General features: G+C 59.1%; 1 protein-coding gene across 2 annotated transcripts; it reads left to right on the forward strand.

Annotated features, from left to right (window-relative positions):
- Positions 1-5,581: 5,581 nt before the first annotated feature.
- On the forward strand, positions 5,582-21,638 carry ASIC1 (acid sensing ion channel subunit 1; the record flags this gene model as incomplete). Of its 2 annotated transcripts, XM_080635363.1 has the most annotated exons (11): positions 5,582-5,946; positions 6,833-7,028; positions 19,194-19,344; positions 19,756-19,883; positions 20,087-20,237; positions 20,321-20,377; positions 20,458-20,611; positions 20,695-20,786; positions 21,021-21,100; positions 21,226-21,330; positions 21,534-21,638. In XM_080635363.1, 11 exons carry the CDS (start codon positions 5,582-5,584, stop codon positions 21,636-21,638), a joined length of 1,584 nt encoding a protein of 527 aa, XP_080491489.1. The 2 variants fall into 2 exon arrangements, with proteins under 2 accessions (XP_080491489.1, XP_080491488.1); XM_080635362.1 differs by lacking the exons at positions 5,582-5,946; positions 6,833-7,028 and adding an exon at positions 17,805-18,428.
- Positions 21,639-23,289: the final 1,651 nt, after the last annotated feature.

Raw genomic sequence — 23,289 nt, forward strand, 5'->3', positions numbered from 1 at the left:
CTGCTCTCCACAGTGCCTGGCTTTGGCCACGGAGGCCTTTAATTATCCAAACTGCTGCCCCTCGCAGAATGAAACGCCGCTGAGGATGACTCAGTGTTTAACGGCCTGGCTGCTCCGCGCGTCGGGAGAGCCAAGCGGGCACAGCACAACACAGCATCAATCAGCTGGAGACACTCTGCACGGGGGTGAGTGACCCAGCAGCTCGGAGCAGGGAGGCAGGCGAGCTGCTCATTTCAAACTGCTGTGGTTCTACTCAGGATAACCCCACTGGTTACGCTCTGGGTGCTGCAGCTCAACCCAGGCTGCCTTAGACCCTTCACATCACTTGGGAAATGGGGATGTGCTTGATTTCAAACTCCCATGGTATCACTGAGCTCCCTGTGCTGGCTTCTTGTTTCTCATGATTCAGATGTCATGGTTTCCTTTGGAAAGGTCTCAGGCATCATTAAAAAGGTCAGACCAAATAGGCACCAAAAGATGCAATGCAGGGGTTACCTCTGCCTCTTGTTTGCCAACCCGGGATGGCAACGTGCACCGGGCCAGCCAGAGCCAGCAATGGCAAGAAGCAGCTCTGCTAATGGCCTCATTTAGTCCCACCAAGATGCTGGGGCTTTGGCTTCCAGCAGATAATTAATGATGTGCTCATGAATTAGGAAGCCCTGGACCTCTACCAGGACTACGTGGAGCAATGGAGCTGCTGTTGGCTCAGAGCTGGAGCAAAGCAATGCCTTGAGCAGCAGCCCAAAGTGAGGGGGACAACCAACCAGGCTGGGAGAAGCCTTCTTTGCCTGTCTTTAACAGCAAGACCAGTTGGTCTCGGGGTACCCAGCCCCCTGAGCTGGAAGGCAGGAAGAGAAAGGCTGTGGATGTTGTCTACCTAAACTTTGGTAAAGCCTTTGGCACTGTTCCCTAGAGCATTCTTCTGGAGAAACTGGCTTGGATGGGTCTTCAATGGGTCAAAAACTGGCTAGATGGCCAAGGCCAAAGAGTGGTGGTGAATGGAGTTAAATGCAGTTGGTGGTGATGTTCCCCATGGCTCAGAATTGGGGCTAGTTCTGTTTAATGTCTTTACCAATTATCTGGATGAGGGGATCAAGTGCATCCTCAGTGAGTTTGCAGATGACACCAGACGGGGCAGGAGTGGTGATCTACTCGAGGGTAGGAGGCTCTACAGAGGGATCTGGATGGGCCGGATCGACTGATGGGGCCAATAGTGAGGTTCACATGGCACTTGGGTCACATCAATCCCATGCCAATGCTACAGGCCTGGGGAGGAGTGGCTGGAAAGCTGCTCATGGAAAAGGACCTGGGGGTGTTGGTCAAGAGCCAGCTGAAGGTGATCCAGCAGCGTGCCCAGATGGCCAAGAACATCCTGGCTTGTATCAGAGGTAGTGTGGCCAGCAGCACAAGGGCAGCGAGGGGAAGGTTTAGGCTGGAGATTAGGAATGAGCTCTTCACTGTCAAGCCCTGGAAGAGGCAGTGGTTGAGTCACCATCCCTGGAGGTACCAAACAGACATGGAGATGTGGTGCTTTGTGACATGGTTCAGTGGTGGCCTTGGCAGTGCAGGAGGAACGGTTGGACTTAAAGGTCTTTTCCAACCTAAATGATTCCAGGATTCTAAGTCCCATGCAGATGCAACAGCCCCTAATGCTGGAGCCACCCCACCAGCGAGGAAGGCACAGTCCTAGTAAGGCCCCACAGTGGCTCATCTGAACACAGTTTACTGTTGCTCCTGATGGTTATTTTCCCAAGCTTGGAAGTGTTTGGCCCAAAATGGGCTCCTGGAAGCAATTTCAGATGAGCAATCTGTAATACCGGAGCTGATGGAAGCAATTTGCAACCCATTAGCAGAGACTGGCTGGGAAGCTATTTCACATGTCACTCAGCCCAGCTTTGAAGGGGGCATGAATTTATCCCCCTTCGCCCCTAGAACCTGCATGGGGCTGTGAGGCCAGACCCACCTTTATGCCATAACACATCGGTGGCCTCTTCATTAAACCTCTTACCTACAAAATGCAGCCCTGGAGATTGCAGGGCTGGGGCTCTCACAGCTCTGGAAGGGAAAGGGAAGCAGCAGTGTCCAGCACCTCCAGTGCCCACAGTACCTGAATGGACCTTTATGAATTAAGCTGCCTCTTTTACAGCAGCAGGGCAGTGGATGCAAGTAAAGAAGCAACTAGCAAGCCAAGGCTGCCTCAGAGAGAGTAATAGCAGGACATAACCCAAGAAAAGCACGGAAAAGCGCCTGGTACCCATCCCTGCAAACCCATCCTTGCCCTGGGGATGCTCTTCCAGGAAGCAGGATGGAAGTGTGTTCCTCTAAGAGGTATGTATGGTGGAGCAGAGACAAACACTGCTTGGAAAGTGAGCAAACAGCCCCAGGCTCGAGTTATCCCTTGGCCCAAGCTCCCGAGGTGTTCCCAAGACGTGCCAGTGCCTGCCTGTCTGCTGGAGCCTGCGCTGGGAGCCTCAGCGCCGCAGCACCTTCCCTTAATTACTTTCTTCCTGCTAATTAGATCTGTGGCCAGGCCTGCAGGGAGCCCCAGCTCCTGCATCCCGAATCCATGCTGGGGCTGAGCACCCATTTTGCACAGGAGGGATGCAGCCACAGCAGCAGCTTCCTCCTCCTCCTCCTCCTCCTCCTCCTCCTCCTCTTCACACCCCACTGCCCATCACGCTCAGATCCCAGCTACCTTTAAGCCTTCATGCCTGGTGTCTTGCTGTTCTCCATTATCACCTGGGGCTAATTGTGAGCTCCTCCGCCACCCCGCAGCCGGTTCCGCTGCCTCTCCCAGCAGGAATTAACACAACCCTCACGTGGCTCCCCCGAAAAATACCACGGAAATGCTGGCGCTCCCCACGCTCCACTCGACTCCAAGGATGCAGCTGCATCCTTCCTGGCCCGGGGCCAGCGGCAACCAAGTTTCCTTTGACTGCTCGCCTGCAGGAAAGGGTCCTGGGGTGTTTGGGGCTGCTCAGGGTCCCTGACAGCCCCCCAGGAAATGCGCTTTCCAGCCGGGATGGGCAGAGGCTCTGCGCTGGGGTTCCTGGTGCAGTGGCTCACAAGTACGTCCACATGCGCATCCGCTCCGGCCTGAAACCCTGTCCATCCCTGCCGCTGCCCGGGGATTCACTGTCAATAAAACCACCGCAGAGAAAGGCTTCTCATCTGGAAGGGGGAAAAAACCAGGCGGGAAAGGCAGAAACAAGCCCTTTGGAAATGTCCTTCTCCCTTATCCAAGCAGCACATCTCTCTCCGGGTTTCTAGCAGGAGCCCTAATGGAGAGACAGCTGTGAGCAGGCGGCTGTCATCCAGGCAAGGAGCAATGCCGACTCACTGCAGAGCGGAGCGGGGAAGGGAAAGGCAGAGCTGGTGCCAATGGACGCACTAATGCTGCTCTCCTGGGCCTTGCAGCCACGTTTCCAAGCTCTGGCAGGGTCATCCCTGTGCCCAGTAGCAAGCAGGGGGAGGCATTGGCTCACGGGGATGTCCCTGGGCCCCGTCTCCATCCCCAACCAGGTCCCACTGCAAAACCCCAGGTTCCTGCTCAGGCAAGGACCCAATTTCAGAGAGGATGCTCCAGAAAAGGACCAAACCGAGTGTGTCCAAGACACGGGATCTGGGGACAGGGACGCACACCTGACCCTGCTGAACCCCAAACTGCCCATGCTCCTGTTAGCCATGGTTCAAGCAGGGATGATGCACTCGGAAAGCACCTTTGGGCAGGAACACAGCTTGCTGGGACAGCCCTGGGGTCTGGCTGCCCCTTTCCAACATCGCGCTTGTAAAGGACATTAGAACATTCTCCGTTTCACTGCAGTCACCTCACTGGGAGCAGTGGGCAGAAGCCTGTGGCAGCTTCTGCTCCCTGTGCTGCTGCTGGGCCCAGGTCTGCAGTGGGATGCACGTCCCCAGCTCACCTGGGTGATGGATGAGGGCACCCCAGGGCTCCCTGGGGAGCAGACGGAGATGAAGTGGGGCTGGAGACGCACTGGCACAGCCGGGCAGCGCTGTGCAACCCTCATGCACGGCCCTGGGGAGGAGCAGAGCACCCAGCACCCAGAGCCTCCTGCCCCAGGCAGCAGGGAGCACCCTGAGGACAGCAGCACCTTTCTGGTGACTGTCAATGGCAGAAGGGGAATGGCTGGGAAAGGGGCAGCACATCCTGCACAGGGCAGACCTCCGGCTGGGCACATCCCCGTGGGGGCAAGCATCGTGCTAGGGACCATGCCAGCAGAGAGCAGGGCTGAGCCCGGGGCACCCATCACCAAGGCACCCGTCACCACCGCAAGCAGAAAGGGCTGGAAAGACCGGCCCAAGTGTGAGTGAGCACCCACCGGGGCGCTGGGGCCACCCATGGGTGAAGCCCACGAGGGTGGTGGAGGCCGTGGCAGGGGAGAGCCGGATCAGGGGTGTACGGGGGGGTCCGGGAGGGCTCCAGCGGAGCGAGGGGCTGGAGCATCCCTGGAAGGCGCTGGGGGATGGGAGCGCACACGCACGCACACGCACACACACACATTACCCACATGCACACGGCAGCAGCACCAACAGCCCCTGCCAGCAGCCTGCAATCGCTGGAGCTCCTCCGCCTCTCCCTCCTCCTCCTCCTCCTCCTCCTCCTCCTCCTCGCTGCCCACCGGCCTGCGGCACCCCGGCCTCCGGCCCCACCAGCGCGCAGACAATGACTTCATGCGGATTATGCATCTGAAGAAAGCACCCGCTCGCAGATAGCCACAGGGGGAGGTATCCATGTGTTTGGCAAGGAAGCAGCCTCCTGCTCGCCTTCCTTCTCCTCCTCGTTCCTCCTCACACCCGGCAGCTGCCTCCTCTCCGGCGATGGTCGCCTCCGGTCCCCCCGCCCGGTGCTGAGCGAGGCCCCGGCGCATCCCCGCTCCCACGCTTGCACCAAGGTACCACCGAGGCTATTTTTATTCCCCTCCTTCTTTCCCGGCTCGCCCGCCGCTGCCGGGCTCGGTCCCCGCTCCTCTCCCGCTCCCGTCTCCCCAACCCAGCGCCAAGAGGTGGAGGGAGGCTCGTCCCAGCCCCGGCACCCACGACGCAGCGGCAGCCACCGCCGCACAGCAGAAGGAGCCCAGCGCTGGCCGCGGCCGCCGGCCCCACTTCCAGGTTTGCATCCCCGATTCCTTCACCTATTTGTGGATGCGCCGGTGCCATTTGGGGAAGGCAGAGGGGGGACGGGGAAGCGGGGGGGGGGAGGTGGGAAGGGAGGGATGGATACAGAAGGGTGCTAGGGGGGCATGGCAGCCCTGCCATGGGATGGGGAGGGCAGAGAGGAGGTGGGAGGGGAGGAGATGCAGGAGGCTGCACCCAAATATACATACATATCTATATATATGCAGACATATATGTGCATGTGTATATATATATATATATAGGCTTGTGGGGAAGAGCAGGGCACAGTAAAGCATCTGCCCCATGACCTGGGTGCATCTCCAGCATCCCTGCATGGGGATGCCACGGGCCAGGCAGCGGCAGCAGCCACAAGGCCGCCGTGGCACCGAGCACCCACAGGTTCCCTTCTCAGCAGAGTGGCCACCCCGGGGTGCCAGCGCAGACCATGATGGACCTGAAGGTGGACGAGGAGGAGGTGGACAGCGGGCAGCCGGTGAGCATCCAGGCCTTCGCCAGCAGCTCCACCCTGCACGGGCTCTCGCACATCTTCTCCTACGAGCGGCTGTCGCTGAAGCGCGTGGTCTGGGCTCTGTGTTTCCTGGGCTCCCTGGCGCTGCTCACCCTCGTCTGCACCAACCGCATCCAGTACTACTTCCTGTACCCCCACGTCACCAAGCTGGATGAGGTGGCTGCCACCAGGCTCACCTTCCCCGCCGTCACCTTCTGCAACCTCAATGAGTTCCGCTTCAGCCGGGTGACCAAGAACGACCTGTACCACGCCGGCGAGCTGCTCGCCCTGCTCAATAACAGGTGGGTGCTGGTGCTTTGAGATGGCTCCGTGTGCCAGGGCAAGGCCCCAGCCACCACAGCAGCCCCTCACCATGGCTGGCACGGGCAGCATCTCCTTAGTCTCCATGAGGAAGCAGATCCTGGGTTAGTTCAGCTCTGTAGCTGGATGCAGCAACACCAGGGAGCCATCAGCTCCTGCTTCTGCCCCTGGGTACATGGCTCCCAGGCTGGGCTTCCCTGGATGGATCTGACACTCATCGTTCCCATGTGTGTGTGGACATGCAGCAAGGCCAAGGCCATTCTGGGATGCCTGTGGGGCAGATCCAGCATGCATGGCTCCAACACCATGTCCTGCACGCCTGACACATGCAGCGAGGCTGGGGGTACCAGCAGGTGAAGCTGCAGAACATCACCCATGGCCAAAGACCAGGTTGTTGCCATTCCTTGGGCCATGGTGGCAGCATTCACAGTGAAGCCCCTCATCCACCATCTCCAGCCCATCCCCATGGCTGTAGAGGCTTCTTGGTGCTGCCAATCCACTGCTATGAGCCTGCGGCAGGCAGCAAGACTCCTGTTTGCCAAGGGGCTTCACCGCTGCCCCAGGGAGGGGTTTGCATCCATGAGAGCAGGGGCTGAGACCCATCACACTCAACCCATGTCCCAGCAAGGCGACCGCCTGCAGCCATGATGCCACCAAGGAATGGGGCTGGGTTGGACTCAACCGGGGCTGGTGCTGTGGGACCAGCTCCTTGTGCTGTTGAAAATGCCACATGGGAAGTGGCCGGGGCTTTGCTGAGCCCACAGTGAGGTCGGGATAGACGGAGCTCATGTGAAGCTCCAATGGCTTTTGCCAGCAGGAGCAGGCGCTGCCCTCAAGCCTGAGCTTCTGCCTGCTCTTTCCCCCAAGATACGAGATCCCAGACACCCAGAGCGCCGACGAGAAGCAGCTGGAAATCCTGCAGGACAAGGCAAACTTCCGGAACTTCAAGCCCAAACCTTTCAACATGCTGGAGTTTTATGACCGGGCTGGTCACGACATTCGCGAGATGCTGCTGTCCTGCTTCTTCCGTGGGGAGCAGTGCACCCCGGAAGACTTCAAAGTGGTGAGTGCCCCCGTGGCCCCGGCCCAACGCTGCCTTTCCTGCGCCTGTAGCTGCTCCTTTCAGCTTGGAAAGGACTGGCAGCATCAAATGCCAGAGGGTGTTGCTGGGGTTTGAGGTCCAGGTGCTCCCCAGTGTGGCTGCATAGGATGCTCCTGCATGGGTAAAGCTCCCCAGGATCACTTGGGCTCTGCAAAGCAGGGCTGTGCATGCCGGGCTGGAAACCTTGTGCTGGAAACTGCCGTGTGCTGAGGAGACACCAGTGGGAGAGCTGGGAGAGCCACAGCAACGGCTGGTGCGGACCTGATGGAGCCCTGCAATCCCTTAGGGAAAGCAGGTCCTGGTGGCACACGCAGCATTGTGCCCCACCACGGTTGTGCCTTGTGCTTGTGCACGGATCCAGTGCACAATAAAGCCTTTATTATCCCCCTGCGGCTGCCTCTCCACCATCCAGCTGGGAATTAAACAGTGCTGGCTCTTCGGGTGCTGCCTGAGCAATAGGGCAGCCGGGGTGGCCCTTCCCGAGCTGGCTCCAGCATGGAGCTCTGCGCTGGTCTGAGTCCCTGTCCTTGTCCCCACCATAGGGATGTCCCACTCGTGTTGCATGCCAAGGGAGGGTGAAGCCACTGAGCATCCCAAGGCACCGGCTGAGCGTCCGCAGAGCTCCTGCCCGGTCCCAGCCCAGTGTGGGTGATTTTAATCATCTGCATTAAATTCCTCTGAGAGGCTCTTTACACAGAGCGATGCTTGTTGTCAACCATCAGGCGCTTTATTTGTTAAATGGAGGCAAGTTGCAGCCCGGAGGGGGCTGGATCCTCTCCAGCACTCATGCGGCCACCAAAGCATCCTCAGGGACCCCTCATCCCAGCTCCCTGCCGGGGTCCACGCACCCTGCTTCCCGCAGCCCCTCCAACCAGCTGAAGCAAAATAGGCTCACAGCTGGGTTGTTATTCCTGCCTGGATTATTCCTTGCAAGCAGGTTGGGATGATTTAATGGATTTGATTAGAAAAAGCTGGCTCTGTGCTACATCTCTGTTGCTCTTTGGACTCGCCTCACAGCCTCGCACGGGCAGGGCTGGGGACGGTGCTGTCTGTGTGCGGGGTCCTGCCTGCTGTCACGTCCCACTTTGCTCTTCAAGAAACCTTTGCCCCATCCCTGCACGGGGGTCCTGGGGTTCACAGAAGCTTTTAGAGGGGTTGGTTTGATGTTTGATGCTGTTTTGCTGCTCCCTCCTCCTGCCTTGGACCCAGCCTGAGCCAGGCTCTGTGCTGCCCTGGGCCTGAGGGCACCGGTCAGGGCTGGTGGGTGTCAGGGACCATCACCCAGTGATGCACCAACATCCCCCAGCCCACGCTGTCCCGATGGGGATCCCACAACCTCATGCAGGGGCTGTGTTCACCTCGGGAAGCCCTTTGCACTGTCCAGGCTTGTGGCATGCCCTGAGGGGGTGCTTTTACAGCCAGTGCCGCCCTTCTCCTCTCTTTGGTATAGAGGAGGTGCCGTGTCCAGGAGGGGCCTTGCTAAGGGGGGATTCTGGGGCTTCCCAGACCCCGCAGGCCGGGGGGAGCTGCCTGCCCGCACACAGGGATGTTCGTTGGTCCTGAGCCCTTTGCCGCTATTGCACTTCAGTGCCGTGGCCATCGGGAGAGCCGAGGGGCCGGCGGGGCGATGCTGCCCGCATGCGGATGCCGGCCAGCACGGGAGGCGATGGGAAGAGCGGCGCGGCCCCGACCCGCCGCGGCGGCCGCGGTATCCGTCCCCAGCAGGAGGGAGGGCTCGGGGGAGCTGCGGCGAATGGGAATGAGGGGCTGCGGGAAGCGGGGCGTCCGCGCTGACAACCGGCGGCAGCAGCAGCCGCCTGCCCGTGTCCCCGCTCGCGCTGCCCTTGTGATCGCACCCATCCAGGAGCATCCCAACGGGGCTGTTGCTGGGTCTCAGCCCCTTCACCCCAGTGCATGGTATCACCGTGCAGCCAGGACAGGAACCCTTGCACACAGGGTGCCGTGGGAAAGCCCATCCTGGGATTATATGGGCTTTTCCCACCTCCTCTTTCATCCTGCATCATCACTAGGCCACATCAGGAGGTCCCTGGCATTGCTCATCTCCACCTACCCTGGCTGGTGCAGGGCAGCAGCAGCTATGTGCAGGATGCAGGGAAGCTCCAGGGACAGAGGTGGAGCTGACCAGGCTTGAACTCATCCTGCATAGGGCATTGAACCCTCTAAGAAGTCCCAGGGGGAAACAACTGTCCCCAGAGGGGCAAACACAAGGCTGTGGGGCAAGTCCTGACCCTTCTCAGGGCACAACCATGAGGGACATGGGCTGAGGATGTCACCATCCCCAGGCCTGTGCCCAGAGCCCTGCGCTCCCAGGGCCACACGTGCAGCAGGCAGGGGGTGGCTGCCTGCTTCCCGTTGCAGGGAAGGGGGAATTGCCCTCGCTGTTGCCCCCGTTTCAGGACCGTGCTCCCTGATGTGCCCATTAGCAGCAGAGATCAATGGTTCACACTCGCAGCTTCATTATTTATAAGCTGGAGCCCTCGCTCCTCTGCGGGAATTTGCAGCCCTGCCGGCTCCCAGCTTGTGTTTCCTTTCCCTCCATCCTCATTCCCTATGGCTTGCTCCTTGCCCAGCAAGAGAAAGGCCCAGCAGTCCTCTCTGGGCTCTAAACCCCCTTAATACCCTTTGCATCACAGGGAATAAAGAGAAACACAGAGGCTGAGCTCCCTCTCCATGCCCATGGGACAGGAATTGGGGCTGCCCTGTGTAAAACTAGCATTAAAGCTTGGGATGATGCCCCATGCCCATGAAGCCCCTTTTGGAGGGGGTCAGTGCAGCCAAGGATCATGCAAGGAGCACGGTGCAATGAGCACTTGCAGCTTTTCCTTCTCACACTCCACGAGCCTGACCCAGGGCGAGAGCCACATCCCCAGCTCCTTGTCACCATCCTGCTTCAGGGCTGAGCCTGGCATGGAGCTGGGAGCCCTGGGGCAGAGCGCATGGGACATCCTCCAGAAGCTGCAGAGGATTAAGACCTCTGGACCATTTCCATGAGGCTCCAAGGCTGAGCTGGCACTAGGGAGAATTGAGTTTGACATGGAGATCATGCCGCTGCCTTTTGCATTGAATTCTGCATCCTCTGCCCTGGAAATACCGAGTGGACAGAAGAAGAAGCAAGGGAGGGAACAGGAAAGGTCTGGAGCACTTCCAGCAAATCCCGACCATCCTCCTCATCTCCAGAGCAATGCAGGAGCTACTGTGACAGAGAACAGATCCAGCAGCATCTTGCTGTATCTCACATCAACCCATTGCAACCTTCTGGACCCCACTGGACACACAGATCCTGCTGTGCCCCTCTGCACCCCACTGTGCCCTCCATACCCTGCTAAACCCCATCTGCATCCCCAGAGCCTCTCTGCACCCCCTGAGCTCCCTGCTCAGCCCACAGCCTCCTCACTGCAGCCACTGCACGCTGCTGGTCTCAGGGTATTCAACCAGGGGATGCTGCTCCCTCTCTCTGCTCCACCTCAGCCCCACAGGACCCACACCCCAGCACCCACCAGGGGCCCCAGGGTCCAGCTCCCAGCACCCCATGGCCCTGCATGGAGCTGCAGCAGTCACAAGCCCAGGAGCCCCGCGGCGAGCAGAGCTCTCCTGCAGCGCAGCGTTAGTGGATAATCATAGAGCTGGAGTGAAAAGCATCTCCAACACAGCTGGAGAGCCCAGCGCAGGAATCACCGATACCCACATCTTTCCTGCAGGTTTTGACAGTTAATACAAACCCCACATGGGCTCATCTGGCTCTGGAAAACCAACCTGGGAAGCACATGTGGGCAGCAGGGATGGCCACTGGCCCCAAACAGCATCATCCTCCTGTGCTGGGGCTGGTACCCGGAGCACGCTGAGCCCAGCAGCTCCCACCGCGGCGCCTGCCGGAGCCAGCACGTGTACAAATTCTGTAAGACATTCAAGTGATTTATGTAAATCACTTCTTAAAGCAGCACACGGGCTCCTAAATCATTTATAAGCATTTGAAATTGCTCGCATGTATCCGTTCTTTCCGAGCAGCGATTCACCTCGGCATCCTGGTAGCTCCCCCCGGGGCCCAGCGGCATCATCCCCACCTGCATCATCTGCAAGCTCCCAGCCGGGCTCCCTCTCCACATGGACCTCTTTGCTGTCCAACAGCAGCAGCATTTGACCCCAGAGCTTGCATCGTTTTCCAGCTGCACGAAGCAATCCCAGTGGGACACCGGTTGCCTGGTGCGAAAGAATCGGAGGTGATGGAGCAGAGGAGCAGCCGCGCGCGGGATCGCGGGCGTTTATTGGTGGTGGCTCGGCTTTCCCGGGAAGCACAGTGGCTCGGGAGCACCCGGCCTCCGGGGGCTCATTGGCAGCGCACAGGTTTTCCAGTATCGCTGTATTTGGCTCAAAGCAAATCATCCAGAAAGCAGCCGTGAGCAGTTCAGCCCTCGGGCACGGAGCAGGGACACCGGCGAGTGCTGCTCCGCAGCTGCCTCCGTTCCACGGCTTCATTCAGGCTTTTCCAGACACCAGTGTGAGGACTGGGGATCCCTCAGCTGCTTGTGGGGCTTTGCTCCCCCCATATTAACGTGGAGACAGGAAGCCAGTTGCAAGTCACACTCATTCTGCAGCGGGACAGCGATGCCCTGGTGTGACCCCGGTGCTTTTGGTGCTCGGGAGTGATGCTGCTGAACCCATCATGATCCTGGCTGTGCCGGTGCAGAAGAGGGTCAGGAACAAGCAGGCTGAGGACATCGGTGCTGGGCACAGCACGGTGAGAGGCCAACGCGTGCCTGTGCCTCACAGCTGCTTCATTAGCAGCTCTGCAACAGAGCAGGTAAATCATTTAGCACCTCCAAGCTCCAAGCACTGAACAGCCCCACTCCCACCCATCCCAGCAGGCAGTTAGGAGAGAGGAGGACACGCAGGAGCAGGATTAGACCCGGCCATGGGTCACTTATTGCCTAGCTCTGCCCAGGGGCAACGTCCAGCACCAGCAGCACATACAGCCATGCTCAGAGCCGCGGTGCACAGCACTGAATGCACCCAGAGGGGTCATGCCAAGGGCTCGGAGCAGCTCAGATGCACCTCAGGCCATTCCTGCTCCTCTAGAGATGCCTTTGCACATAAAGTATCATTTAAAAATGAATTATTAATTATTATTAATAAGCTTTAATAGCATCTGTGGCTGCTGGAAGAGATGAAGAGGCTTTCAAGTGCTATCGAGCCACAACAGAGGCAAGGATGTGTGCCCCGCAGATGCCAGCCCCTAAGGGAGCTGCAGGCTGGAAATGCAGCCCTGGCCCATCACCAGCACATGGGATTTCTCCAGGCCGTTCCCCTTGCTCTCCCTTTGGTCGGTATCTGAGCCCCAGGTGAGCAGCCCCAGAGCCTTTGCCAACCGTGGCTACCTCGAAGCATCTGCCCAGGAAAGCTCCTGGTGCTGTTTCTCCCTCTCCCCTCCCAGGCCAAATGGGGAGAAGCTGGGGCAGAGCGGGGCAGGTCCCCTGAGCACGAGGCAGAGATCTCCAAGGGGAGATCCAGGAAATGAACTCACAGCCTTTAGCCTCAGCTTTAATTTATCTCCCTTTCTCTAGATGCCTGCGGAGAGCTTGGCCGGAGCCAGGCCTCTCCAAGCAGCAGGCATCCCTGCAATTCCTCCATTCAAGGAGCTCCTCACCATCTCAGCCTCTTATTTATTTACAGAGGCCCTGACACTTGGACATGACCACCTTTTGTTCCTCTTTGCTCCTGTGTGAAGGCTTTGGTGCATTTGCAAACAACCCTGAGGACAGAGATGGGCACAGCACGGTGCTGGGGCAGGGGGCTTCCCACTCACCCTTTGCTTTATCAGGGATTTTAAGCCCCCTGATTCGGCTTTCCCTGCTGCTTCACAGCCAAGTAAAGGGACAGGGAGACCCATCAAGAGCAGCCACATGCCGGGGCTCTGCAACTCCCCTGCTTGGATTAGATTAGATTTGAAAACCGTGATGTGTGCAGAGCCGGAGCGAGCGAGCACAGCACGGAAACCAGACAGGGATACAGCTTCCCCCCCCTCCGCCACCAATAAAAGCATCAGCTTGAATCTTCTTGCATGAACTGCCTGAGCAATTGTGAAGGATGTAGGAAGAAATCACAACCTGCTTATGGGTAGTTCCTGATGGGCAGGAAACATGGAAAGGCGTCGGGATAAGCGTCCACACACAGTAATCCCTGCCGCATGGGAATTAGCGGCACCTCAGCAGCATCCTCTGTATCCTGTTAAAGCAGGAGCCAGCACAGTGCCAGTGACCCCTCCATGGCATAAAGGGACATCACCAATAGGTAAATCACCTGGAAAACTCTCGGCATCACACACGCTTTCAGTTTATAAGAGCATAAATGGATCCCTGGATAAGTGGATCCAAGGATAAGGTGGCTGTGGGAGGCGTCACAGTGGATGCATGGAAAGGACCCGGCTGCAGGTACACGCTCCACTGCCCTCGGAGCTATGGGGATCCCATCTGAGCCCTGCAGAGACCCCGAGCCACTGGGGCAGCAGCACCAGCACCCAGCTGGGAAGCTCAGCAGCACTGGCCCAGAGAAGCTTTGAAAGATTAATGGAGTTTAAATGGAAGCGTTTGGAGAGGAGATAAGGCTCATCTGATATGAAATCATATGGAACAACGGCAGCCAGGGAGGCCCCAGGTCCGTAATGAAGTCCACTTAGCACATTACTCACCGTAATGTGCTTTTTATTAAAGTCCTGTGCTGTAGATGCTGGGGCTGGATGGTCCAAGGGAGCTCTGCCATCAAAAGCTGTTGGGATGGAGCATGCCAGCCCTGCACGGGCCCAAAAAGGGACCTTTGGTGTCCCATCCCCTTTGTGAGCCAGGGACAGGGCTGCTGCATCACCCAGCACCGCAGCATCACCAGTCCCCATGGCTGGGGCTGGGCTGCCTGGGCCTGCAGGGATGGGGTGGAGAGGAGGCGGAGGTGGGGAATAATACAGAGGAAAAACTCCTTTTTAATCATCAATTTTTCTGCATTAGAATGTGACATGCTAATCCACTGTGAAGCGTCTAATCTGAGGGATAAAGGGCTGGATAACACAAGCTGCGCCCAGCTTGGCTGGCGGAGCAAGTGGAGGCAAGGTGGCAGTATCTGATAAAGGGCTGCAGGATTAATCCCAGCAGAGATCCCCCCTGCCCGGGCAATCCCACCCCGCTTGGCTGCCCTCACTCTGCCTCTCACCAGGGTCAGGGAGGGGATCGACAGCCACAGAGCTATCCCGAAGCTGCTCATCCTGCCCGGAGCAGCAATGGAGGCACTGAGGGTGCCACCACCACCACCTTGGCAGCACATTCCTGGGCCAAGGTACATTGCAAACCTGATTTTCCTCCCCTTCAATGCAATACACCCGGCTGCACTGTGAGAGCAGAACAGCCTGGCTGCAGAGGGCCCATCTGCTCCATCAAAGACCCATTCCCAAATCCAGCTCTTTGCTGCTTTCACCCCTTCCCATCGGTCAGCTCCAGCCTCTGGGTACCCCCCGGGATGATGCAGGGAGCTCAGCCCCAGCTCAGCCAGCCCTTGGCAATGTCCCATTACAAACCCAAAAGGGTCCAGCTCCAGAGGCACTTTGTGCAACAGCCTCCCCAGGGCTGGGCTGCCGCTTGCAGGCCTGGGATAACAGAGCTTGCAATGTTGTTTTCTCCTCGCCTCCTCGGGGATTGGTTTATCTCTATGAATAACTCCATCCCGGCTTTGATCTCCTCTGCCATTAAAGCGTGACAGGCTGTGAAATGTGCTGTTGCTGCCGTCAAATCCCCCTCCCGCTTCCCTCCCGCCGCCTCCGTGCTCCCCTGCTCCGGGGAACCTCCTTTTCCTGGGCCCATGAGGAGCTGCAAAGCAGCGAGTGGGGCCCAACTGCCCCAAGACAACGGCCAAGGAAAGGCAGAGCCAGGAAAACCCCAGCTCCATCACCCTGCATCCCTCGCTGCAGCAGGAGAGCATTGAGCATCCCCGGTCCCCAGCGGTGGGTCGGGGTGTGGCGGCAGCATCCCGCCACGCGCGCTGATGTCACGGTTAATTATAGCATCCCCCGTCCCTCTCCCCCGCCAAAGCTTTACCTGAGAGAGGGTAAAAATAACTCCTGGCAAGGGAAGAGCTGGAATGAGCCCAAGGACTCATCCAGCACCTCCCAAACTCGCAGAAACCAGGGTGACACCCCGCTGCCCGCAACGTGGGGACGTGGCCACGGTTTGCCCCCAGTTGTGGAGGCAGGAGGCACTCTCCTGAGTGCCGGTGCCACCATGCTCGTGGCTGTGACCACCCCGGTCACCTTCACCCCAGCTCAAGTGTCAGCTCTGGGACAGGAGGTGGTAACCGGAGCCAGGGCCGTGCTCATCCTCACTGCACCTTTCGGCTGCTGGGAACCAGCCCTGGCACCTTCCACAAGCTGTTTAAGCCAAGCAAGGCAAGTTAATGGCCCCAGCTGATGATGGAGTGCTCTCATTACAGCAAATCCCTCTCCCTGCTGCAGTTGCTCCCGAGAAGACACATTAAACCTCTCCATGCCATGGGGATCAGATCAGCCCCTCGCTCACACCATCAGGGACTGACCCATTGTACCCTACCAGGGCTAAACAAGCACCTTCAGGCTTCTCTGCCATTTCCCTTCCTTCTTCTCCTCTCCCTCCTACAGACGTTGCACAGAAACTCCCTGCCCCAGAGCCAGGGAGCACCAGAAATCCCACCCTGAGCTCAGCCAGCTCGTACTCGCTCAAAGCATCCTCTAGCAGCACACAGTCAGCACTGCTTGCTTCCAGCTTGCCTCCACAGCACTTAACCAGTCCAGCATCCTCAAGCCACATCCCAGGTGAAGCCCTGATGCCTTTATAGCCCAGCCAAGCCCACGATGCAGCTGCAGCTTGCTTCCATCAAAGGCAAAGGGCTGGGACGTGACCTGGTCCCCATGGCACGGTGGCTCCCAGCCACCCAATCCGCCTCCTTGGTCCCATTTCCCAGGGTGAGTTCCAGCTCAGGCACGACCTTGCTCCTGGCTTTATGAAATCTCATCCCGTGGCTCTGGCACTCATTCCCAAGGTCACCCACCCTTTCTCCCAGGTGCCAACAGTGTCCCCAGCTTTGTGGCAACTGCCAGTGTCCCTCTTACACAAGGGCCTTATTGGATATATTGAGCCTGGGGAGCCCCAGGATGGCTCCTCAAAGGACAACCCGTTGTCACATCATCAGTCATCATCTTGGCTGAGCTTGCCCTGGCAGGGATTCCCAGTGCATGCCCTTCTCATTACACTGGTGTCACTTGCTTGGGAAGAGCAGATGAATTTGCTCTGGTATCAGATCAGATCTGTACAGGTTTCCTGGTTGCATTTGGTCACCCCGTTTGGTGGTGCCCATATCCATAAGCCAGGATGCGCTCATGGGCTGGGAGCCCCACAGTGCATGTGGGGAAGGAGGCACAGCAGTCAAACTGGTGGGCTAGGGCATGCAATGAGCATCCAGACATCAGCCAAAACCTCCTGTCCAGCTCTTGTGCATCAAAGTGCTGCTGTATTTAGATGCTCCCCTTCCCCTTGGGCCGGTGATGGCGGCTGCAGTGCTGGGAAGGGGCTGGAGATTGCTCTGTGGTCACATCGGATGCTTTTATGCAGTGCTGAGTGCAGGAGAAAGGCAAAACCACAGGCAGGGGCTGCGCTGCTGCAGGGCTGCAGCGAGGAGATGCCTCTGTGCCCGGCTGCTGGCTCCATCCCACCACCATCACCAGGGCTAACTCCCTGGACCCCAGCACCATGAGGCCTGGACACCATTCCCCAGGGACAGCAGTGGCTCCCTGTGCCCCACGGGGATCCGAAGCACGAGGTGACCACGGACTGGCTGGGCTCTGCAGGAGGAACCATCACCTGGACCATGTCAGTGCCCAAATCCTGCCCAAAACAGCCCTGGACTGGAGGACGGACCTCACACCGCTCGGGACATGCTTATGCTGCTGCCCTATGGCACCTGGAGATCAGCCTATAGGGATGGGATGAGCACCGTGACAGCTTGGGGACATCACAGCATCCTCCTGCCCTCGCTGGCAGCACCCGGATGGGCGCTGCAGCAGGACAATGTCACAGGCATTTTGGGAAAACCTCTGGCTCCAGCTGCCCTGATGAAGAACCTGGAGGCTGGCATATGGTGGCTTTGGAAACAGGCTGGCACCCGGCAGGGAGACCTTGGCTGGAGGTGCTGGTCGGGCTGCCAGGGCCGTGCTGCCCCGCAGTGAGGATGGAGGATGCAGTGTGGGGATGCAGCACTACTGGTACCCGTGTGCACCCGTGTTCACCCGTGTCCACCAGAACCTGGCAGCACCTCAGGGCCCCGCAGGCAGCACCAGGAGCTCCCAAAGCATCGCTGCTTCTGGAGCCGGTAAGGTCTCTGCTCCGTCCTGCCAGCAGCAGTCGGTTGTCCCAGGGGACCTGGGGAGCCCGCAGAACCGCCCCTTGCTCCTCCTCTCCTCCTCCCTGCTCCTGATTCATCCTCCTCTCTCTGTCCCCTCTGAGCATCCTTCTGCTCCTCTCCCTCACACACCTCTCGCTCCTTTCCCTTCTCCGTTTCTCTTCTCTGAACTTGCCCCTTCCTCCTTCCCTGCTCTCCCCCAGCCCCTCTCACCCACACCCCAAGGAACCAACCCACTGTTGAAGACCCCTGTGCTGTGGCAGGGCAGGAACCAGGACCCCCACGCCGGAGCCAGGACCCCCACGCTGGACAATGCCTCTCCAGATATTCTGCACCATCTCCTTCTCCAGCGAGGAAGGACCAAGAGATGCTGCAGCCACGGAGACAGGAGATAACAGAGCAGATGAGTTCCTGTATGGGCAGGAGGAGGATGAAGAGGAGGAGGAGGATGCAGGGGCAGCCACGGACTTTGTGGCCTTTGCCAGCAGCTGCACGCTGCACGGGCTGAGCCACATCTTTGTGGAGGGCAGCCTGGGTGCTCGGCAGGCGCTCTGGGCGCTGGCCTTCCTCCTCTCCCTCTCCGTCTTCCTCTACCAGGTGGCCGACCGCATCGTCTACTACCTGGAGTACCACCACGTCACGCTGCTCCGCGAGGAGGACAGCCCCGAGATGACCTTCCCTGCCATCACCTTCTGCAACATCAACCGCGTGCGGGTCTCGCAGCTCAGCCACGAGGACCTGCTCTACTTGGCCCCCCTGATTGACTACGAGCCCGGGATGGAGCTGGGCTTCACCCCAGCCCAGCCTGGCCCTGAGGATGAGGACGAGCCCCTCAATTTGTATGTGTTCTTTAACCGCACTTGCCACCAGCTGGAGGACATGCTGCTGAGCTGCAGCTACCGGGGCGAGCAGTGTGGCCCCGGTGACTTCGCCGTGGTAAGTAGCCCCGAGGTGGCTGGGAGCAGGAAGCAGCTCCGGCTGGCACCATGTGGGATCAGGCACTGCGGGTGACACTGGCCTTGCCAGCTCAGGGACAGGCTGCTGTCCAGTCTCATTGGAGTTGGGGATAGCTCTGGCTGCACAGACCTGCTGCTGGGACATGCAGAGCAGTGCCAGGGTTGTGTTTGCAGGGGAGGTGTCTGGCATCTCTGTCCTGGCATCACCATGGGGTCTGCAGCCCACCGGCTTCACATACCCCTTGCCTGGGCTGGCAGCGACTCAGTGGCATGGATCTTAAGATGATCTCAAGGTCCTTTCCAACCCTAACTGTTCTATGATTCTATGGAGACATGCTGGAGGTGTCAGCTGGAATGGCCGAGGAGGGACGGGAGGGATCGGGATCCCGTCCAGCCCTGTCCCCTGCAGGGATGGAGGAGGGCTTGGAGGAGATGCTGGTGCAGGAGTAGGGCTGAGTGCCGCCGTCCCGGGGAGCTGGGGCTGCCATGGGGTACGTGGGGTCGAGGTGCATTAACTCTGTAAATGTCTCCTCTGAGCCTGTGCCATGGTGGGGAACATCTCCTCCTCCATCAGGGCCATTCCCATGGTGAGAGACACCCCACAGAGCAGGAGCCTGAGCCGGATCATACCCCGGGCTGGGGATGACTGTGTTTTGGGGCTGGCAATGCCCTCCTGGCTCCATGCTGGCAGCAGTTTGACACTGGCAGAGGGGCCCCAGCCTCAGCCCTGTGTCCTCTCCTGCAGGTCTTCACCCGCTATGGGAAGTGCTACACCTTCAACGCGGGGCAGGACGGGAAGCCCCGGCTCATCACCATGAAGGGGGGCACTGGCAACGGCCTGGAGATCATGCTGGACATTCAGCAGGACGAGTACCTGCCGGTGTGGGGGGAAACAGGTAACCCACTGCCCCAGTGGCTCTGCCAGCAGGTCTGCTCCTGGGGCGCTTCCCAGCTCCTTCATGTCCCTCAATCTCCTTCCTCTTCCCTCCTTCCATTTCTCATCACTTTGGGTCCTTTTCTTCCCTGTTTCCTCCTTATCTTTGCTCTTTGCCATGGCAACTCCCCATCAGTTTAGATGAGCAGCCATCACTTGTTTATAAATAGAGGCAAACACTTTCCCTGCTGCACTCCTGGGTGCTGGAGCAGGAGGGTCGGAGGCAGAGGGGACAAGGACATAGTGCAGCAAAGGCATGGATGGATGGATGGATGGATGGATGGATGGATGGATGGATGGATGGAAGGACATGCAGCACAGCCCTGCAGAGTGGGGTCCAGCACCATGCTTACTCTACTTCTCTCTGCCACAGATGAGACCTCGTTTGAAGCTGGGATCAAGGTGCAGATCCATAGCCAGGATGAGCCCCCACTGATCGACCAGCTGGGCTTCGGGGTGGCTCCTGGCTTCCAGACCTTCGTGTCCTGCCAGGAGCAGCGGGTAGGGACTGGGGGGGTCTGGGATGCTCCCCTTAGCCCTGCACTGTGAGCTAGACCTGCTGTGGGGCACTGAGCCTCCTCCCTATGGCCCTGTTGCCTGCCCCTATGTCAGAGGGACCCCTACAGCAAGGGTGTCTGCTGTAGGGCTCCATCCTGGGGGCCAGTGGGCTTCTCTCCTCACTCCTGCCTTCTGCCCCGTCCCAGCTCATCTACCTGCCACCTCCCTGGGGCGACTGCAAGGCCGTGGCGGGCGATTCGGAGTTTTATGACACCTACAGCATCACTGCCTGCCGCATCGACTGCGAGACCCGCTACCTGGTGGAGAACTGCAACTGCCGCATGGTGCACATGCCAGGTGAGCCCTGGGCACGGCAGCCCCACCGGGCTCATCCCTCTGACATGGTCCCACCAGGAAAACCTGCTTTTTCTCTCCTCCAGGCGATGCCCCTTACTGCACCCCGGAGCAGTACAAGGAGTGTGCGGATCCGGCCTTAGGTGAGGCTGCGTGGCCCTGTGGGAGCGAGCTGTGTGTGTTGGGTTTCTCCATCTCTCCATCTCCCTCTGTCCCTGCCCAGATTTCCTGGTGGAGAAGGATAATGAGTACTGTGTCTGTGAGATGCCCTGCAATGTGACCCGCTATGGCAAAGAGCTCTCCATGGTGAAGATCCCCAGTAAAGCCTCTGCCAAGTACCTGGCCAAGAAGTACAACAAGTCGGAGCAGTACATCGGGTAACGCGCTGCATCCACAGTGATGGGGAGGCATCTTTTGTCCCTCCATCCCAAATCTCAGCCTTATCTTCTGTCCTGCACAGGGAGAACATCCTGGTGCTGGATATCTTCTTTGAGGCCCTGAACTATGAGACCATTGAGCAGAAGAAAGCATACGAGGTGGCTGGTTTGCTGGGTGAGTGTTGGTGGCTGTGCTTGGGGCTCTGCAGCAGCACCCAGCCAGCATCTGCCAACAAGGTTGGCCCCATGCACCATGGCCCTCTTCCCAAGGATGTGCTGACAGCATGGATGCAGAGCAGGGCACCCCATTGCCATGGCCACAGCAGTGATGAGTTCTGCCCATTCTCTGCCCCCTCTGCCACCAGGCACTGGATGCACCCCACCCTGATGGCTTCCCTCTCCTCTGCAGGTGACATTGGAGGCCAGATGGGGCTGTTCATTGGGGCCAGTATCCTCACAGTGCTGGAGCTGTTCGACTACGCCTATGAGGTGGGTCTCTGCCATCCTACGGGTACCAGGGGGGCAAGGTTATCCTGAAGCACTGAAATACTCATGTGGGACATGGGGAAGAGCCACCCGTGAGCCCCCATGGGACTGAGATGTGGCTCTCACAGGTGATAAAGCATCGGCTGTGCCGGCGGGGCAAGTGCCGCAAGAACCACAAGCGGAACAACACGGACAAGGGCGTCGCGCTGAGCATGGACGATGTGAAACGCCATGTAAGTGCCATGGGAGATGCTGGTCCCCTCCTGCGGCTCAGAGGCTGCCCCAGATGTGTCAGGGGGTGCCACCACTTTAGGGAATGCTTGGGAAAGGAGCAGAGACACCGGGCAGGGATGCTGTGGGAGGACAGGACTCGGTCTCTGCACGGAGCTGGGTGAAACCAATACCCCCAATGTTTCACCCACCCTCTGCCCCGCAGAATCCCTGTGAAAGCCTACGGGGCCACCCGGCAGGCATGACGTACGCAGCCAACATCCTACCTCATCACCCGGCCCGGGGCACCTTTGAGGACTTCACCTGCTAACCGACGTCTGGATGTACAACCTGAGCTACCAAAGCCCTCCGGAGAGCTGCCCTCCTCCCTGCGAGCGCCAGCAGAGAGACACATCTAAGGGGACCTTGCTCCTCGACACGGTGGGACACGGACAAGAGCGACAGCCTCGGATCTGGGGGCAGGCAGCCGGGTCGGGTCCCGCAGCCCCTGTGGCAGCTGCTCCGTGCCTGCCCCGCTAGTTCAGAGACTCGAGGACGCTCCAGCCCGGCCACCCTCGCGGTGCGGGGAGCGACACGCACAGCGGGCTGGGGCACGGGCCTGGCCCGTCCCCTCCCCTCGGCTCCCCTCGGCCTTTTTAACTAGAACCCAGAAGCCAAGAAGAAGCAGCCGTTTGGCCGCAGTCTCCATCCACAGCCCTGTCTGTCCGTCTGTCCATCGCCTCCATGCTCATCCTGCTCCAACGCCTTGGCCGGTGCTTGCTGGGACCCCCATGCCTGGCAGGGGGGATCACGGAGGAGCCCCATGGTTTGCCCAGCAGACGTGGCCGTGGGGTCAGCAGTCCCAGGAGAGCCTCGCTGTCCCCTGGGATGGCAGTGGCCCGCAGCCAGCCCTTGCCTGGGCATTCCCAGCCACTCCATGCGCATGAAGATGGGGCACCTCCACCTCTCCAAAACGTCTTCCTCGGCATCCTGCCCCAGGGACGGCGGTGCTCAGCCACCCAGCTTGCTGGCTGGCCAAAAGCACCACAGGGGACACGGCCATGGGGTGCTACTTTGGCACTGAAGACCCCGCTGCCCAGGCACTCGTGATGGCTTGGTCTCCCTGCCTGTCTCCCGTGGGTTCCATACAGCCTGGCCAGCACCAGCCCTGCCCCACAGTCCCTCCTTTCCCCAGGGAACCTGGGGCTACCCCGTGCGGCCCCCAAAACAGCCATCCTTGGGGGAGAAAGGCAGAAGGAAAACTCCTGAACCCCATTTCTGCTGCAGCCACTGGCCCGGCTCAGCCAGGGGTACCACAAAGGATGCTCCTTTGGCACTGCTTTAGCCATGCATTGGAGCCCCAGCACCAAAGGGGTTCACACGTTGAGGAACACCCCATGGCACAGGGTGCTCTGGTCCACGGGACCGCAGGCTCCCACCCCACTGAACCCCCCCAGCAGCAGCCGCCCCTGGGCACCGCCAGCCCTGGGCATCATTGGGGCATCCCTGAGCTCGCTGCCCCGGGGCCACCGCTGCTTCTCCTGCCACTGCCCTTGCCCTGGCACGCAGGGACCTGCCCCAGCGGCTGGGCTCTGGCTCTGGCCAAGTCTCTGCTCCCCAGGTCCATAAGTTCATCGTCATCTCCCTCTCGGGCCAGTGGAAATTGGCCTCCTCCAGCCCCTGCCAGCCCCCAGGCCCCACACACCAAGCAAGAGCCCTGCCAGGGCTGAAGTGCTACTTATCTTTAAGAGCTTTTGCAATAAGTCTTTTTAGTAAGGATTATTTCCAAACTGCAGCTTTGGGTTTATGATTGTCGTCATTAGTAATATTATGATTATTGTTAATTATTATTTGCTTCCTGACCAAAATTAGGAACTGGGGGTCAGTCCTTTGTATCCAGCGATCGCCCAAAGATGACGGGTTGGCCACATCCATAAATTTTCTTATGGATTTTTCCTAATGTTTCATTGCATTTCATTTAT

Source organism: Psittacula echo (assembly GCF_963264785.1).
Source record: "Psittacula echo genome assembly, chromosome: 27".
Lineage (NCBI taxonomy): Eukaryota > Metazoa > Chordata > Aves > Psittaciformes > Psittacidae > Psittacula > Psittacula echo.